This window comes from Vanacampus margaritifer, chromosome 2, assembly GCF_051991255.1.
Source record: "Vanacampus margaritifer isolate UIUO_Vmar chromosome 2, RoL_Vmar_1.0, whole genome shotgun sequence".
NCBI classification, from domain to species: Eukaryota; Metazoa; Chordata; class Actinopteri; order Syngnathiformes; family Syngnathidae; genus Vanacampus; species Vanacampus margaritifer.
The window spans coordinates 1,427,930-1,446,801 of record NC_135433.1 but is presented as its reverse complement, the minus strand read 5'-3'; the positions used below and the strand labels follow the sequence as shown (position 1 = coordinate 1,446,801).

Sequence of the window (18,872 nt, the reverse complement as noted above, 5' to 3'; positions counted from 1 at the left end):
CTCGAAAAATACCTATAATAATGTGATAAACAAAAATGTATCCCTCTAATTTTTGATATGAAAATGTACTTTTATATGGTAAAAAATACAAATCTTTTTGAATGAAATAAAAATTAAAAAATCTTGTGTATTTGGTTGCCCGTGCACTCTCCAGTGTTGCGTGTTACACAACACTGCGCCTAACATTAAACCGAACCCGTACCCTCACCCCAACTAAAGTCTTTACCCTCAAAATAGCCCTGGACTAATGAGGAACACCAAAATGTCCCATGGTCCTCACAATGATAGTTAAAACCCAGAAAATGGTCTGCATGATGTGATAAACCCGCCCACACTCACGCCCCTTACCCTTGACCATCAGCACCTGGAAAAACACGCGTGTATGGGCCCCACAATGTAGCAAAGACAAAGGCACACGCGCACACACTCACACGCGCACTCATTTGTCTTTGCGTCGTAGTGGGGACATCTCATTGACATAATGCATTTGCTACCCCCTTACCCTAACCTTAACCATCACAACTGATTGCCTAACCCTAACCCCAATTAACTCCAACCCAAACCGAATTCAAACCTAAACTCTAAAACCAAGTCTTGATCCTCAAAAAGAGGTCTAAACTTGTGGGGACCAGCAAAATGTCCCCACAAGATCATGTCGGTCCCCACAATGGTAGTTAACTCAGGAAAAACACGCATGTATGGACCCCATAATGTAGCAAAGGCAAAAGCACCTTTTGATACACATGCAGCCACTTTTGTACAATTTACAAACACACTCTTACGAACGTTTTACGGCCACACACGCTTTCACACATTAAAACACACACACACACACACACGAATGCATGGAAAAGCAAAAGCAAAACAAACATGCATGAGATTGTGAATAGTTTGAATATTTTTTTCCTAAATGTCGGCCCTAACTCGGTTGCAAAAATTCCGCGCCGTAAAGCCGAAACGTGACACATCTACTCAAATGAATCGAGTAGCCGACAATGAAATCAGAACAGAGAAAGACAATGTTGCAAATAGACGGCATCAGCATCACATTTGTTCCATGTGAAATGAAAACATCCCATCACAACACATCAACGGTCTGCCGAGAGCACGGCTGATTGTCAAGTTCTGACGGCAGCGGGCGGGAAAGACCTTCGGCACCGTTCCTTGAGGATGAAGAAGCCGAGCACGAACGACGTCAGTGCTTTCTGTCGGTGTAAATGCAGAATGTTGCTTGCTACTTCTTTACCATTATCCACATATTGTTTATTATTACTATTATCATTTATGACCATTTCTGGTCTATGCTGTCCTACCAGTGCTAGTTTTGTTTACTTTGCACGTGTTGTTGAAATCGTAACACTTATTGTTTCTTATGGTAATGCCAACATGCTAAAAATCATTTGTATTCTCAATTATTTTGTTCCTATTGTTTATGATTGAGTTTTAAGATGAAGTAGCTTGGAATTTGTAATGGGAGATGGGGGCGGGATTAAATACGTTTTCTTCTTCCCATTCCTTTTCAGGCAGAATTGGACTTTGGATCCTTTTGTTGTTCTTTTCTTTCTCCGTCTCTTTTTTTGTTGCCGTTTTTTTCTCCTTGTGGAACTTGACGCTGACTGTGTGCTCTGTTATTGCCAGAAAGAAAAAGAAAAATGAATGCACGCGTCCGTCCGTGCCGCCGTGACGATAAGCCCGACCGGCACGGCCCCACGAGGCCGCATATTTGGCATTCCTGGTGGTGTGGGACCCGAGCGGCCTGAGCGCCGTTGTGGTTTGTCGTGCTTGAAAAAGGTCTTGAGGATGCTGCTGACTTGAGGACTTGAGGATGCTGCCGACGGGCCCCCCCCCCCACGCCAAGTCAAGCGCCAAGGCACCGCTTGCATCCAAATTGTTGCGCGTCTGAAGGGCCACGTGTAAAATGAAAGCCGGTTAAGCTTTTGTTTGTTAGCGTTTGCAAATTCTTGCCGGCTTTTGCTGAATTGTGATGGCACGGTGCGGCCGGCGCACGACTCAGCCGCCGGGCTGGGTGAAGCGTTGCCATTTTCAGGACATTGACTACAGAGAAGGAACCATCACGTCAAACATTCGGAAAAACAGCGGGGTCGAAAAGAACACAAAACGGGCCGGTCAAAAAGACAGTCCTTATAAAAGGGGAACATGATTTTTTTTTTAATGTAATTGCACATCCATGACAGTAGGTGGCAGTAGCGCTCTGTCAATTATTTAAAAAAAATGGTTTAGACAAATTGATGCACAAATTGCTTCTGTTACAGACTAAAAAACAATGTCTCAGTACACACACACATAAATATATATATATATATATATATATATATATATATATATATATATTTTTTTTATGTCTATGTGTGTATGTAAATGTACGTATTAGGGAGACGTATTGGGCATTTTGATGAATATCGGTAAAAATCTGATGGTCGATAAAAGGTCAAGCTAAAACCATTTTTATCTCAGGGAACTATTTATTCATTGTTTTTATTTCAACTTTATAAACGCTGACCCTGGGACCCCTTTTGAACCTTTTGTATTTGTTCAACATTAAAACAAAGAAATGTGAAAGTTTAAGATTTCAGGATTTTTTTTCTCCCAAATTTGGAAAAAACAGAGATCTGGTATTTACTTCTTTAAGTTTCCATTTCACTTTTTAAGACATACTGATAACCTTGGGATCTCCCTGAACATTTTTTTAGGAATTTAAAATGAAGTATATTGTCTAAGAATACAAATACAATAATTGTTCAATAAGCATTCATGCTTTAAGACATTGCAACAAAATCAAGATTGGCATTTGTATTTTAAAGAAAATTCTGAGACCAATATTCCCCCCCCCCCTCTTTACTGAAAATGAATATCGGCTTCAAATATTGGCACATATCAACTAATAATCGGCATCGGTATCGGCCCTGAAAAACTCTCTATTAGTTTTTGTTTTCTTTGATCTTAATAAGGATGCAATGTTATGCAGACTTGCAGAGTGAAGAGTTGGTGACTGGATCATAACAGAAAAGAAAAGAAATGAACAAACGAAACCTTGTTTTGTGGGTTATTCAATTGACCCAAAAGTTGGGTCGCTTCCTTTTCCACCCAATTTGTGTTCTTTTTAACCCAACTGTTTTCAGAGTGAAGCTTAACAGTAAGCAAAGCGGCTGTGTTTGTACAAATTAGCATTAGCAACATTAGCCACTGACAACAAACTCAAATGTTCAGTTCTGCTGAATAAACGAGTGTCATTTGGCAGTTTGGACACGAAGTGCTGCCTCCATCATCGAAAGCTCAGTCCGCACTTTTACACTCGGGACAATTAGTAGCCGCTCGCCTAATGCCAACTCCCTTCTGAAAAGTGACAAGGGTACGACATGCCATCCGCACCGTGCTCTTTGATGTGTCGTATCTGCCTGACCGTCTCCTTGAGGATGGCGCACTTGTCGGGCTTGACGTTGAGGTCGTCCATGTCGTTGATGTTGGCGAAGATCAGCTCGGCCAGCTCCTCGATGTACTTGTTCTCCTGTTCGCGCTTGGGCCGCTCCGTGCTCCTCTTGGGGCTGCCGGACACACACAGTGGGGGGGGGGGGGGGGGGGGAGGGGGGGCTACGTCACCAGTGTTCATTTGGACCACAAATTGTCATGGAATTCATATTGAAGTATCAGCCGGGTGTCAAAAAGTGGGCGTGGAAAGTGAGACAGTTCAATGAATGAAAAATCAATGGGGAAAAGTTGATATTTAAAAATGTGCCAATACTGTAAGTCATGTGGAATCGGACGATAAATACCTCTAGAAGCTTTGAAGTATTATGTGGGAGCTGTTACACGGCAAAAAAGTGTGCAGAATAAAAATCACAATAACATACCCTAACCCGAACCCAAATCCTTCAGCATTCCAGCAATTCAAGTTTTAGCCATCATTTAGTCATCTGATTGTATTTTAGTTTGAATCCAATTTTAGTCGACTAATTTGACAGTTTAGTCAATATTTTCCTTTAGCATACATTTCAACTTTTATCCCGAAAATTATAACACACCTATTTGTAACTGTTTAACGCGCAAGACACATTTAATACAACTTTATTCATTGTTTGAATGAAACATGTTGAACTGACAATAAATAATATAACTTAGTTTTCACCTGAATGAAAAAAAGCGCATATTTGATTGAGATGAATTTGACAGCAGCACAATGAATAAGTGCTACTTTTCTCCCACCCGCGTTTCATTCTTTGGGATTGGATTGTGGGAATTTTCGTCACTGTGCTGTTGTCATTTTTATTTTAGTTATGGACCAAATTGTCGATTTTAGAAAAAAAAATTTGAAAAAAAATCATCCACATGTTACATCCCCATCTGTCCTTGCTTCCACATGGTCAAAATATCCCACAACATTTTGACTTGCGGTTCCTTCCTGGACCTTTGAATCAACCCTGCTAGGCCAAAATCAATATTGAATATATTCTATAATATAGAATATTGTGATCTATTGCTATAAAAACATGGAAGCTACCAAACGAAAGATTAGAGTGTCGTCTTTCATCAGGACAAAAAGTACATTTGTATCTGTTTCCGTTTTGCAGCAATTAGCATTAGAATATAGCTAAGTTTCATCCTTATTCGCAAATCTGTATAGAACTGTGGGTAAATGAGTTTTTTTTTCAACATGGCCCTGGTTGATCTCTTATACTCTGCTGCCACCTGCTGGCCATTTTTTGTAATAACTACCATTGCTTCAAACGTTCTTTTCAGTTCGGAGGCTGCATCAAATCCTTCTGCATACACTTATGTTCATGCTTTATGGTTATGTACTCCGGTTATGTATTTCTGGACTAAAGTCTTAGAAAAACTTTCCGCTATTTTGGACTGTAGGATACCTTTATCTCCAAACTTGTGTTTGCTAGGTGACCTAACAACAACTGACTTACCACATAAACAATTTCAATCTACACTTGTAGCCCTTACTATCGCTAAAAAAACAATTCTTGTTAACTGGAAAAATAAACAAACTCTGAATATCGACCAATGGTCTAACCTCCTCATAAATCACATTTTAATGGAAAAAATATCTGCCTCAAATAAAAACCAAATATCAAAATTTATAGAAACATGGTCTACGTATATAGAATTTTTTAACCTAATTCTGGTTACTTAATTCTGTCTGTTAGCGAGAGTCACTACATCGTGATAACTTACATTGATGTTTCTGCATCTGGCAATTTATTATTATATTATATTATTAGTATGGGATTTTTTTTTAATGGGCTTTAGGTGAACTGATGAATACACACACGCTCGCACGCACGCACGCACACACACACACACACGCACAAAAAAAAAAAAAAAACATTTATTAATTTTTTTTAAATTGATTTGTTGGATTTTTAAAAAAAAAAAAAAAAAAAAGGAGAGCAATGATGATGTCAAATCGAATGAACAATACTGAGCTCTCCCGTAAAAAAAAAAATAAAATCCTTCTGCATAAAAAAACAAACAAAAGTAACAATATGTTTTTGGGAGCGTGGCCATATTTAAAATAGAACGTATTTATACGTTTCGGGGAGCAGATGTGTTGATAAAAAAACAAGTCTTGCGCAACAATGTCAAACTTAGCAAATGCATACGTGGATTTCTGAGAGGTTCTTATGCTGCATGCATTCTGTACAACAGACCTTTCATTGTCTTGAGCATGCAAGGAGGGATTAAATGGCTGAAGGGCGCAATCGTGATCGGGGAGGATTCCTGCACACTTGTTGACATTGATAACGCGCATGCATGCTGCTTCTGACCGAGCCTGAGCCGCATCCTAAGTGGAACATGTGAAAATCCACACTGGCCGCTTGACTGATATTTTGACATGCGTCATATTAACATAATGACTCTGCAGGGCGAAAACCTTGTATGTCCAAATATGGTCAATTTAATATATTTAGTAGTCTCTCGTTTTTACAAGTAGAAAACGTAGCCGGAAAGAAAAGCTATTAACTTTCTTGTACCGTTTGAGAAGTGTTGTATAACTCATAGGGCTGCCAAAATGAATCGATTAATCGACAAGTAAACGGGTCCTACTCAACTATTTTTATAATCGAGTCATCATTTGGAGTCATTTTTTAATTCAAAATTGTCTGTTTCAGCATATCAACAGTAATCGTTGACTGATTTGTGTCGTCCTTCATGAAAGAAGATTGATTATCTTCTGAGTTTAATCAAAATAAGACATTTGCAATCAGTTTTTACTTTGGAAAAACAATGACCAAATCGGTAACATAGTACAACATCACCCCCCACCCGACTATACGAAATAAACACCAATCACTAGTTATTGAACAGTAATCAGGGGGAAAATGCTTTGTAATATACTTAAATGAAAAATTAAAATCAATCCGATTAGTTGATTAATCGATTGAATAATCGGTAGATTTATGGCTGGGCAATAAATCGCTCTTTTGAATTAATTTGAGTGTTTTATTGTGGACGATTAAAAAAAATTATAAAATCGTTGTTTCCCCCCCCCCCATGGACCCGCGCCTTTTGCCCCCATGGGCTTCCGTAGCTTTATCTCTGCCAGTCGTGTCCTCACTCACTCCATACGGGAGCAACTCAACAACAGTAAACAAACTCCAAACGCTAAAAAAACGATTGACGATGTTACCGTGGAGGAGTCATCAACACAAGGAAGCACGAATGACAAGAAAGGGGCACAATAAGAGCGATCGCTGATGATCTGGCACCCGTCAATACAGGGAGGAAAACTCGATTTTACCACTTCAATCAATCAATCAATCAATCAATCAATCAATCAATAAATCCCCCAAAAAAGATCCTCTAAAAATGTCAAGTAGGGTACACACATACCAACAATCTGCCCTTATTTCAAAATATTCTGTTTGATTAGAAAAAACTAATAATCAGCAAATCATATCATCAAACATATTATATCCTATGTTTCTAAAGATGACCTTGAGCAACATCATGGAAAATTCTGTATTTGATATTGTTTGATGGATTTCATTTGATTCGTTATTAGCTTAAATTCCAAAAGACATGACGTAGCCGAATTTTAACACGATTCCGCCGATTGTGATGATCGGAAGCGATTTTCTCGCGGCGGGGCAAAAATTGCTGACCTTGGCCCCAGCACGTCTGAGGGGCAGTCCTTCCTCTTGAGGGACTCGGGCCCGCTTGTGGGCTCGGGGGTGGCGTGCCCCCCGCCGCTACTCATCTTCAGCAGATGTCAGCGCCTGCAGGGGGCAGAGAAGGAAGGAAAAAGTCATTCCTACTCGTCACCCAACACTATCATGCCAAAAGAATAAGTAAGCAGAGCTGCAATGTTAGTGCTGCTTAGAGTCAGCTAACGCTCAGCTGAGAGTTAGCTTAACCCCTGGGCGTTATTTTATTTTGAAATGGCTTGGTCAGAACCAACAAAAAGCCCAAAAATGGTCAAATAACGCCCAGGGATTAAGAGTAAAAATGTGGAAAAATTGCTTTTAAATTATTTTAGCACTGAAATTACTTTTCTTTCTACTTTTTTCCAAATGAACGTTTAATGATTCATTAATAAAATCATTCAGATAAATAATTAACCAACCATTAGATTAAATTAATTTGAGGATATTTGGAAACTGTAAAATATGTACGATAGTTATTTTGGAATAAGAAAATTCAATTTTTATTTTCTCATTTATAATTAATTTAGTTTGAATTAATTAACCAATATTTAATAATATTATAGATTAGATTTGTTTGTAAAATATGTCAAATTATTGTTTAATAATATTAATAATATTTTTTATTTTATTTTATTTATTTTTGGGATGTTTTATTTAAATTGTATTTAATTCAAATAAATCAACCAACAAACAGATGAAAATTTGATAATGATTAGATTTGTGCATTGTATAAATGATTCCTTTTAATACAATCAACATCCAGTCGTAATTCATTCATTTCATTATAATTCATCAACCAATTATTTAACAAACACAATAAAAATGTGTCACAAAAGATTACATTTGTATTTCAAATGTGCATAATTATTTGTAATAATACATTCTCAAAATTGGACTAATAATGAATTGAGTTTGAATTAATCAACCAATTATTTTGGAAAATTAATATTTCTTCTTTTTTCTTTACATGTATGACTTATTTAAAACGTAAAATAAAATAAAATAAATTAAATTAAACTATTGTTTTTGTTGTCATTTTATAGCACCTTAGAGTGTCCAAATAAGAGCTATGCAAATGTAATGAATTATTATTATTATTAATAATGAGGTAAATGATTCCATGCATTTGAACGAACCAAATGAAGAAACTAAGGTGGGCCTGTTGCTCATGTAAACGGTCCGGACGTGTCCCGGGGGTCCAAATATTCCCCCCCACTGGAGAAGAACCCGTCCCGAGCGTCACCTGACTGTTACATAAGCGCCGGCCCAGCGGGGTTAACGCCGAGCAGATGAAGGCGGAAAAGGAGGAATCAGAACCAAGGAGAGAGAGAAAACAAGAGCCAGCGAGCAGGCGAGCGGGCGAGCGGGCGAGCGAGCGAGCGAGCGAGCGAGCGAGGAAAGAAAACATGCGAGAAGATGGAGTCGAAAAACATGGCACAAACATGTCAGACGTCACATGGGCGGCCAGCGGGAAAAGCAACAAACAGCAGGAGGGTCATCTGTCGCTCTAAATGAATAATTAGGCCCCGAGGAGGACGAGGAGGAGGAGGAAGAGGAGGAGGAAGAGGAGGAGGAAGAGGAGGAGGAGGAGGAGGAGGAGGACGACAAATGCGGCCTCATTACAGGAGGAGGAAAAGATGGAGGGATGAAGAGCTCAGAAAAATAACAACAGGTGGTCTCAGGTTGGTTCCCAGGAACGATTAGGATCTAAAAATGCTACGTCAGCAACACGCACACACGACAAATGTAAAGAGGAGAATATTGACACACAATGGGTATTAAAAGTCTACACACCCCTGTTCAAATCACAATTTTATTTTTTTGATGGTCAGACCAAGATTTTGAGACAATTTCACTATTAATCTGTAGGGCCCAACCGATTAACCCTAGTGTCCCAAAGACGTGTTTATACGTTTTTTTAAGGCTAGTGCTTTGATGCAGCCTCACAACTGCAGAGAATGGCTAAGGAAATTGTAGCTATTACAAAAATGGCCAGCAGGTGGCAGCAGAGTATAAGAGATCAACCAGGGCCATGTTGAGAAAAGCTCATTTACTATACAGATTTGTGAATTATGATGAAACTTTTTTCCTGATGAAAGAAGAGACTTTAATCTTTCTTTTGGTAGGTTCCATGTTTTTATAGCAATAGAACACAATATTGTATTGGCCTTGCAAAATCAGTCAAAATCCAGTAAACCAGCTGGGAGCGAAGGGGGTTGCATCAGTCAAAAAGGTTGGGCAGAAATGAGTTTATTGGCCGCCAATTATAATCGGCCGATTATTACCCGTCAGACATCTGCCAAAACAATCGGCAATTTTATTTTCCCCTTAAAATGTTAGAATCAAAGAAAAACAAAGTTTCCGACGCTGTGAAAGTACCCTGAATGCGCCATTTTGCTTGCGTAGCATTAGCAACCATCAAATGTGTAGCGTGTGTCATTCTTGTTATTCTGTTGTCTCAAAGCGTCCTTTAAGCTGTTTAATGACATCACAGTTGGAGTTCGCTGGAGAACGTAACATATGACAAGAAGAATTGCATCCACTGTATATTTAAATAGAAAACATGTTTTTTTTTTCAAACATGGCTAGCCTAGCGCTAATGCTAAAAGCGAAAGGAGGATCCCATTCAAATGCTAATGGTAAGTTAGCATCGACTTTGGAAGTGTTTTTCCTTCAAATAACAAATTTTCACACACAAATGGCGTGGGAACGCAAACCCACGAGTAAGAAAAGGCACAAATTCTTCCCAATGTGTCAAGTGCACCACACTGCCCCCAAGAGGCCAAAACGCACAGCCAGTATTTGTTTTGATTACTTTTTCAGATGCTATCATTTGAATATATTCTATTCTTATTTCACGTTCTTATTTTTATTTCGTCATTGTCCTTTCAAGTTATATTTGAAGTTGATGTTTCAAAGAATTCTTTTCTCAAAATTCAAAGATGCAAACATGCAAGAATTATTTTTTTGTCTTAACACACATTTCCACATGACATGGCACGAAATACAATCGCGAGGTCCCAGCTGAGCCCAGTAAGTCCAAAGCCTTGTGAGAATAACGCAAGATAAAAATATATCAACAATTTCCCTTCATGACACAAGATTGGGTTCACGTGTCGAAGATGGAAAAGGTCTCAAGAAAACTAAACCGGCAGTCGGCCATTTTGGTTGAGTTTATGTTGTTCCAGCAAAAACTGCTGTATGCAGGAAGCCATCTTGTAAAAAAAAAAAAAAAAAAAAGAGGACACCAACGTGAGTCTGATTTTGTGAAAACGTCAGTCAGACCTTCCTGGCGTTGGCGTCTAAGCGTCTGTCAAGGCCGCACGCGCTCGTATGCCGCCAACATAAAGAAGATTTAATACCCGGGATTAGCAACAGGACCGGGACCGGCAACGTACACGAGCCGTGTGTGTGTGTGTGTGTGTGTACGTCGAGTAATAACCATACGTCACGACTGCACTCAGCCACTGGCTTTATGGTCAGTGACTGTTGCCGTGGACGACGCGCATGATTGCAGCTGTTGACGTTTGCGTGCGACGGGTCGTGGTGAGCGGGACACTCCGCACACACCCCCCTCCCGGGTCCCGGCCGGTGTTCAATTCTCAGATGAGGGAGTGAATCATTTGGAGGGCCAGTAAACACTTGGCTTGGGGAGCAGACGGTCAGATATTCATTGTGGACACGGGACCGGTTGCTATGGAGACGTCCCTTCGGACCACAGTTAAGGTGCGAGGCATCGAGACGGAGGTTCATCTGCCATCATTAGGAAGTCTAATTGAACTCTTTAGGAATTAAATGTGACGTTGGAATAGAGCTGTCAAAATTCATCGATTAATCGACAAGTGATCGATTAATCATTTGGAGCCATTTTTTTCATTTAAAGTTGTCCAAATCTTGTGATTTCAGCATATCAACTGTAATTGTTCACTGATATCTGTAGTCCTTCACGAAATAGGGCTGGGTATCGATCCTTATTTCCTCAGTTGATTCGATTTCGATTCACTAGAGTTCAGTTCTATTCCGTTCCGATTTTTTTCCAATTCGATGCGATTCACTTGAATTCAATCCGATATTGATTACTTCTGGAACGTCAATTCTTCTTCAATCTTAAGGACATGATAAAAACTCCACAAACATTAAATTCCAAATTTAATTTAGTTGGTTACATTATTTAGTTTATTAATGAAAGTAACATGTTATAATCACTTAAGTGTTACACAAACAATGACATCAACAAGGATGAGGAGATGAAAATATTTTCATGATTATAATTCAATAATTGTAAATATAAAAAGATTCGGAATTGTCTTAAAGTGCAATAAGTCAGGTCTTTCATAAATGTAAGAAAACATATTTAAATTCATGTGAACAGTAACTTTCAAGAAACCATAAGAGAAAAAAAATCAGCTTTTAAAATTCTATTTTGAAAGAGACATTAAAATAATCGATTCATGGTTTTATAAAGGATAGCAGGCTCAAAAACCGATTCAATATTGCTTATTCGATTTGCAAACTTTTGTTTTTACTTTGGAAAACAATGACCGAATCGGTAACAGAGTACAACATCAACCCCCCTGTTTTTAAAACACTTTACAAATAGGAGGTACAAAATAAACACCAATCACTAGTTAATAAACAGTAATTAGGGAAAATTTTATTCTCAAAAATACACTTCACTGCAAAATTAAAATGAATCCGATTAGTCTGTTAATCGACTGAATAATCGATTCTAAAAATATTCGATAGTGACAGCATTAAATCAGAAATTTCAAGGCAACAAACTTCAATCAAATCAAAAGTTGGGTAATTTAACTAAATATTTTGTGCAAAATTGTTCCAACTTAAGTTACTAACTTAAGTTAAGTTAGCCCCCCAAATACCAGTTGTATTTTTTTTTACTTTGTAGGCTTATCTATCATGATTAGACCCAGGAAAAAATCTCAAGAAACCATGTAAAAAAAAAAGACGTCTGCCATTTTGAGTTGAAGTGACCATTGAAGCAAGTCAACACTTCAACAGTTCTTTCTGAAGCCAATTTCACTTGGCAACATGATTTTTTTTTTTTTAACACGTCAATCAGTAGACCCACCAAAAAGTCTCACTAAGCTACAGCCCAAAAGAGACAGGAAGTCCATTTTCTTCTCAAAGACAAAGTTGTCCTTAAGATGTTGTGAAATTGCAGAAAATAAGTATTTAGCAGGAAACTCCGATACTTAAACAAGAACTGTGTTTTTTTCCAGAAGTCAAAACCCAAAGCCTGTTTTACTTGGCAATATGAAATTTGGTACGTCCATTTATCTTAAGCAGACCCACAAAAATGTCTCAAGTAGTCATGTCCAAAAACACACTGGAGGTCCACCATCATGCTTTTAAGCGGCCATTGTAAGACACAACTTGTGCTCTTTTGAAAGACAATTAAGGATTTCATTTAGGAAGTTTAGGAGTACACAAAAAGCTGGTCTGGCAATCAGTAAATTTGACTCTGGTACTTTAGGTGGCGATGGATGAGCTTGCCAAGTAACTGAAAGACAAGTAAAGACACCCGTCTTTGCTCAATTCAGCCCCTCGAGACAGTTTCATTCAGCAACATGAGATTTGGTCGGCATATCTATCAAGTGTAGACCCCAAAAAAAGTCTGAAAAGATATTCCCCAAAAGAGACAGGAAGTTGGCCATTTTGCTTCGAAGTGGACAGTTACCGGGTAAATGTCCTTTAGAACAATGTCCAAGTGTTCTTCAAAGATTCACTTCATTTTAGCTGATTGCAGCCAAATTGGAATAATTTCTGCTAAGACAGCTGCCGGTGACACTAAATTGACACAAAAAAAAAAACATTTTCAGCATTGCGTGAGCAGAACATGGTGGCGAGCCCACCGAACATGAAACTTGAATAATTCAACTGCAACTGTGTTTTTAGAAAATTCATCCCCCGAAGCCAGTTTCCTTTAGCAACATGAAATTTGGTACGCCCATTTATCTTAAGTAGACCCACAAAAAAGTCCCTCTTTCTTTCCTTCCGCTACGTTTCGATGGGCATTTAAATCGCGGCCTTTCACGATTACGCAATCGCGTTTTGTCAAACCGCAGTTTAACTCATTCACTGGCGGCCATTTTCACTGAAACAATCCCCTTCACTCCCGGCTGTTTTACTGGATTTGGACTGATTTTGCAAGGCCCACAAAATAAAAAAATAAAATAAAAATTCCAAGTTTAATTTGTGCCCCAGTGAAGGGAAAAATTGGGTAATCGCGGGAAATGTATTATAACATCAGGTGTACAGTGCATCAAAAAACATGAAAAATTTTATAATGGGAGTCAACGGGCCAAAATGTGGACATTTTTAATTATGTGTACTATAAAAATTTGTTTCCCACATATAATAATGACAATAATAATTTGGATATTTTGGACAGTGCCATTTTGAACTTCAACATGTTGTGGACAATAGGGTGCAATTTCATTTCACTCAGTGATTTTTTCATATGCTTTATATTTGATATTAATATTTATGAAAAGCAAAAAAATTAATATTTTCCTTATGAGGGTTTTAAGAGTCATTTACATTTTCCAGGTGTCCTTCAAAGATTCACCTCATTTTGTTTATAATTGCAACCAAATTTGAACAATGTCTGCTTAACAGCTGGGTGACACTAAATTTTAAAAAAAAATGAATTTTGGCATTGCATAAGCGGAACATGGTGGTGAATTTTGATGACCCGCCACCGTTTTTTTTGTTTTGTTTTTTTTAGAATTCAGCACCCCCGAAGCCAGTTTCCCTTAACAACTTGAAATTTGGTAAGCATGACCGTTATGTGTAGACTCCAAAAAAAAGCCATGCCTAAGACACAGGAAGTCGGCCACTTTGGTTTGAAGCCGCATAAATTGGAAATTCATCGGAAACACTGCTGACAAACTGTGACTTTCATTGTCATGCCCATGAACACCAAAAACCCACTGGGAGGATCTGCACCAACGCTGAATGTCTTCTTTCCCTGCACCGAGTTACACGCAAAAATTCCGATGATGTAACCTGACACTCAAACAATCCAGCAAGTCACTCAGAAAAAAAACATTGTGACGGAATCTGCCTTTTGTTGCGCTCTCCACCTGGCAGCCGACTGGTTTCTGCCGAGTTGTTGTCAAAGCTCACAAAGACTCGTGACGCCGACGGGGAAAGCAAACGTTGCAGGAAGCTTCCATCCGTCCCATCGAAGACGCGGCGGCGCGCAGGACACACAACAAGCCTTTGACAAGTAAACACGAAGAGTAAACTGCACGAGGGAACACTCGACTCTCGGCATGCGCATCCGACCGGAGAAAGAAAAAGAAAAAGCAGCGGTGAAGCTTTTAAGTCCTTGAAAGTGTCTCTAAACTGTAACGGCGGACACGTGGCAAAAGCAGAGACAAACATCTCGACTAAAGTCCATTTTCAAAAGATTCTTCTAACATCAAAACACGACAAAAACAGACAGCAGAGAGTTCAATAAAACTTCAGTGGGACCAGAGGTGGCAAATCCAGGTCCAGAAAGTTAGTTAGCTAGTAAGCTACCTAGCTAGCTCTCTGGGTGCTCGGTTACCTGCTAAAGGGATAGCTAGCTAGCTAGCTAGCACAAGTGGCTACCTAGATAGCAAAATACGGTGAGACAAAGTTGAATTTGGGTGAAATTGGTTATTTTTGGTTGAAGTTGATAAATCTACATTTATTCAATATTCAATTAGTTACCATTTCAACATTTGAATTTTTTTTGTTGAATTAGCATTTTATAGATTCAAACCAGCTAACAGTTGGCAGCTATTAGCGCCTTTTTCAAGTGACAAAAGAAGACAAACTGGTAAGTCCTAAGAAAAACAAACTGTATTTTCCACAATTCCAGCATGTCAAGTTTGTACTTATTAATAATAATTATTATGTTGTAGCGTAGCGTATTAGTGTTATTAGCATTAGCTAACGCTAGTGGCCCGGTTGTTCAAAACTTTTTTTTTTCTTTTTTCTTTTCTAAACCACTGATTAAGTGGATTTAACCGCATGTTAACTTTAATGGCATATTATCTTGTTCATAACTCTAACTTTAACCGGCTGTTAATTTGACGTTAAAGTTAGCACCGCTATGTACAGCCACTAACTCTCAATTTGAACTGAATAAATATTGAATCAATGTTGAGACTGATTGAAAATCCAACATTAATTCAATGTTAATCATAGTGAGCGCTTTCAATGTTATTTTCAATGTCTGACATCAATATTGATTCAATATTGATTCAATTTTAATCTCAATGTTGATTCAATGGATTTTTGCTTTCTGGGCTAAAGCCAAGCTGTGGCAGGGTTTTTACTTTCTGGACCCGAATTTGCCACCTCTGAGTAGGACCCAACTAAATCGGAAAAGTCCTTGAGAAAGCACGGTGGTAAACGTCTCAAGATGATGCAGAGAAATCGTGGAATTTAGCGGCTGCTAACTGTTCTCCACGTAAGCGAAGCTAACGAGTCATTTGGCGTCTGCAGCATGTACAAAAGACATTCACAACTTTGGTCTCACTTTAAAAAAATTAAGAGACTATAAACAAAAAAAAAACACACAATTTTTTCTGCCAATAAATCCAATGGTGCGATGGGTCAATTGCATGTTGTGTATTTAAACAACAGCATAACCTATGCTAGCATAATGCTAACACTAAGGACTCAACTGGATTTGCTTCCAAAACCCCGAATGGTTCGTCATGTCGATGTCGACGAAACACTTCCGGTTAGATTCATAACTTAATAAGACGTATTTCCTGGGAAAATTGTATGTATTCTCCATAAAATAAGACAATTTGAGCTAAATACTCGTGATTGGAGATGACCGATATAGCGCCATACGATGTCCTAACCCTTTTAAAAAGACCAACATTCAATCATGTGAAAACTTCATAATTCATATAATCAGCAGATGCATTGCTATTGCATCGCTCTAATTACGCAACAGTTCTTCTTTTAAGTTTGATTGACTGACAAGTTGCAGAAAATAAAAACAAACATTTAAAAGAAAAAAATACTTATACAGTCATCATTAGTGCCGCTTTGCATATTCAAAAGGGAGTTGAAAACGTATCTCGTCCTACCCTCTAGTCGTTGTAGGTTTTGATTGATTTCATTATTGATAAAATAATAGGTTCATGTGTTTCAATAAAATAAAACTGTATAAACCTGGTCGTGTATAAAGTGCCTTTTGACATGCGTACATTTGCCAGCAATATTTGTACATGAAATTCTTAGGCATATACCATAATACATTGATGAATCGTATCCTCATACTCACATTTACATCTAAAAAAAAATAAATAAATTACAACATTTATGCTATTTTAACAGCTCATGTTAGGGTTTTTGGGGGAACTAAACTTTTTTTTTTTTTAATTCAGCAAGTGACTGACATCTTTTCAGGTCAGTTCCAAAATCATTCCACAAATGAACACCTTTGCTTAATATTTGTTCTTGTTTTCATTTTTTTTTGTAGACGCTTGCACCTCGTTATGTTTTAAGGACTCGCTCTCATTTCAAGTACTGTGGGAGAGTAGATTGTTTTGTACTTTATACATGATTTGTGCTATTTTAAATTCAACTAAGTTGTAGAATTTCTTTCTATTTCATTGAATAAATAGTGAATGTGTTGTTTCTGTATATTTTGATCGGTTTTTAATACTTATGGCTCTTTTTTGCAGTTTGAAAACAGGATGGGTATTTGTTTTATATGCATTTCCACACAATAGTTCAGATATGGTCGTAATAATGAACAATATCATGTGTGGAATGATTTCTTATTAGTTTTAGAGACTATCCTTATCATTTTGGACGTTTTCCTTTTGACATTTTGTGTGTGTGACTTCCAGCATCATTTTTCATCAAGAACTACTGCAAGAAATTTATTCTCATACACTCTTTCTATTTCAATTGAATTTACCATCATTTTGACTAGTGGCAAAAACTAATTTGTTTTAAGTTGAGTGATCATTTCCAAAGTTTCAAATGGTTTGCCTTAAAGGGGAAGTCAACCCCCCCCCCCCCCCCCCACACACACACACACACAAAAAAATCCTCAGGTAACAATCAATCGCAGATCAGCTTCAGAAAACAAAATGGGCGAAGTAGTGAAATAATTGCCGGAAGCGGCTCAAACGCGCCGCCCGGCATGCCAAACTGCACAAAGATCCTTTAAAGTCAGAATTCTATCAACTCCGAAGTTGGACTTTTTCTCAGACTTTAAGGTGAAAATTCTAAGAATGAAGTCAATTATAATTTTAAAGAATTTTAAGGAATTCTGACAATTCTTCATTTCTGACTTTAAAGTCAGAATTCTATAAACTCCGAATTTGGACTTTTTCTCAGACTTTAAAGTGAGAATGCTGCCACGGACCCTAATCCACTGCCATACTTTGGTGTTGTAAAATAGTGGTAAATAATCCTTGCGGCAAACATCCCAAATGGCGGATGCTAGGTAGCTATGCTAGGTAGCTATGCTAGCTGCGGAGACCATAGATATTAACTAGAGTGTCACACCATCGGATACGATTATGATTCGGGTTATAATTTGCCACGCCCACTCATGTGATTGTCAGAATTAGCTCTCATTGGTTCACAACACTAGCTAACACGCGAGAACGCCATAGAAACGGTCTAGAAGCAATACAGACCGTTCAACTTTCTCTTTCCACACATTTCCTGAAAGTGTCTTCGACAAAGTGGAAGCAAAAACACCTGAGGAAAAAGTGCTCCGCCACAAGCTCAAACTCCTCCTCTCTCATTTTACAGCTGATGCCCCTTTTCCATGCGTGCCAGCGTGCTAACCTACCTAGCTTGTAGCAAACGTGTACGACGTCATGCATTTTGTGATCACGTCTCTGATCAACTGTTGCACGGAGATTGATTGTCTCCTCTTTCATCTATAACTGCTTCAAACATCAAAGCGTTTGTAGGAATGAAAAAAAGATGTTGCTTTGTTGTGATTGTATTACTATTAATGTTTTACGTGGACTAAGCGGTTAAGAAAATGGATGGATGGATGTTATGCTTATGATTATGTTATGTGTTTCTGTAAAGCGCTTTGTGAAAGCTACGGCTGTTTGAAAGCCCGATATATGTAAAGTTGACTTGACATTTCAAGTCAACTAATGTAGTACGGAATTGTAATGCCACTGTAATAACCAGGTTATTACCAATAGAGTACTATTTTCCTACATCCATGCTTTTCAAATGTCCATGTGGTTTTCCAATGGTGGCTCTGTGGGTTCACACACACACACACACACACACACACACACACACACACACACACACACACACACACACACACACACACACACACTTGAATTTCAAATATGACAGATGTTATTACATTGTAGTAAATGTGTTATTACGATATACTGCATCTACTATTACACTACACATGAAATGCCAATGGCTCTGTGGGCCCACACACAACACGCACAAACACACACACACACACACTTGAATTTCTAAATTTCAAATATGACAAATATGTTATTACAGTGTAGTAAATGTGTTTCTACGATAGACTGTATATTACTATTACACTACACATGAGAAATGCCAGTGGCTCTCTCTCTCTCTCTCTCTCTTTCTCTCTTTCTCTCTCTCTCTCTCTCTCTCTCTCTCTCTCTCTCTCTCTCTCTCTCTCTCTCTCTCTCTCTCTCTCTCTCGAAT

The 18,872-nt window shown here is 38.3% G+C and overlaps 1 protein-coding gene across 3 annotated transcripts in view; it reads right to left on the bottom strand.

Annotated features, from left to right (window-relative positions):
- Positions 1-18,872, bottom strand: part of LOC144043446 (nuclear receptor coactivator 2-like) — a 53,833-nt gene that overhangs the window by 26,763 nt on the left and 8,198 nt on the right. For 2 of the 3 annotated variants that reach the window (XM_077557092.1, XM_077557091.1), the window contains exons 2-3: positions 7,131-7,244; positions 3,391-3,563 (exon numbers count right to left, since the gene is read on the bottom strand). In XM_077557092.1, coding sequence (XP_077413218.1) covers positions 3,391-3,563; positions 7,131-7,225 — 268 coding nt within the window. In that variant the 5' untranslated portion in view covers positions 7,226-7,244. The remainder of the gene's footprint in view (positions 1-3,390; positions 3,564-7,130; positions 7,245-18,872) is intronic. The other variant, XM_077557093.1, reaches the window with a different exon arrangement.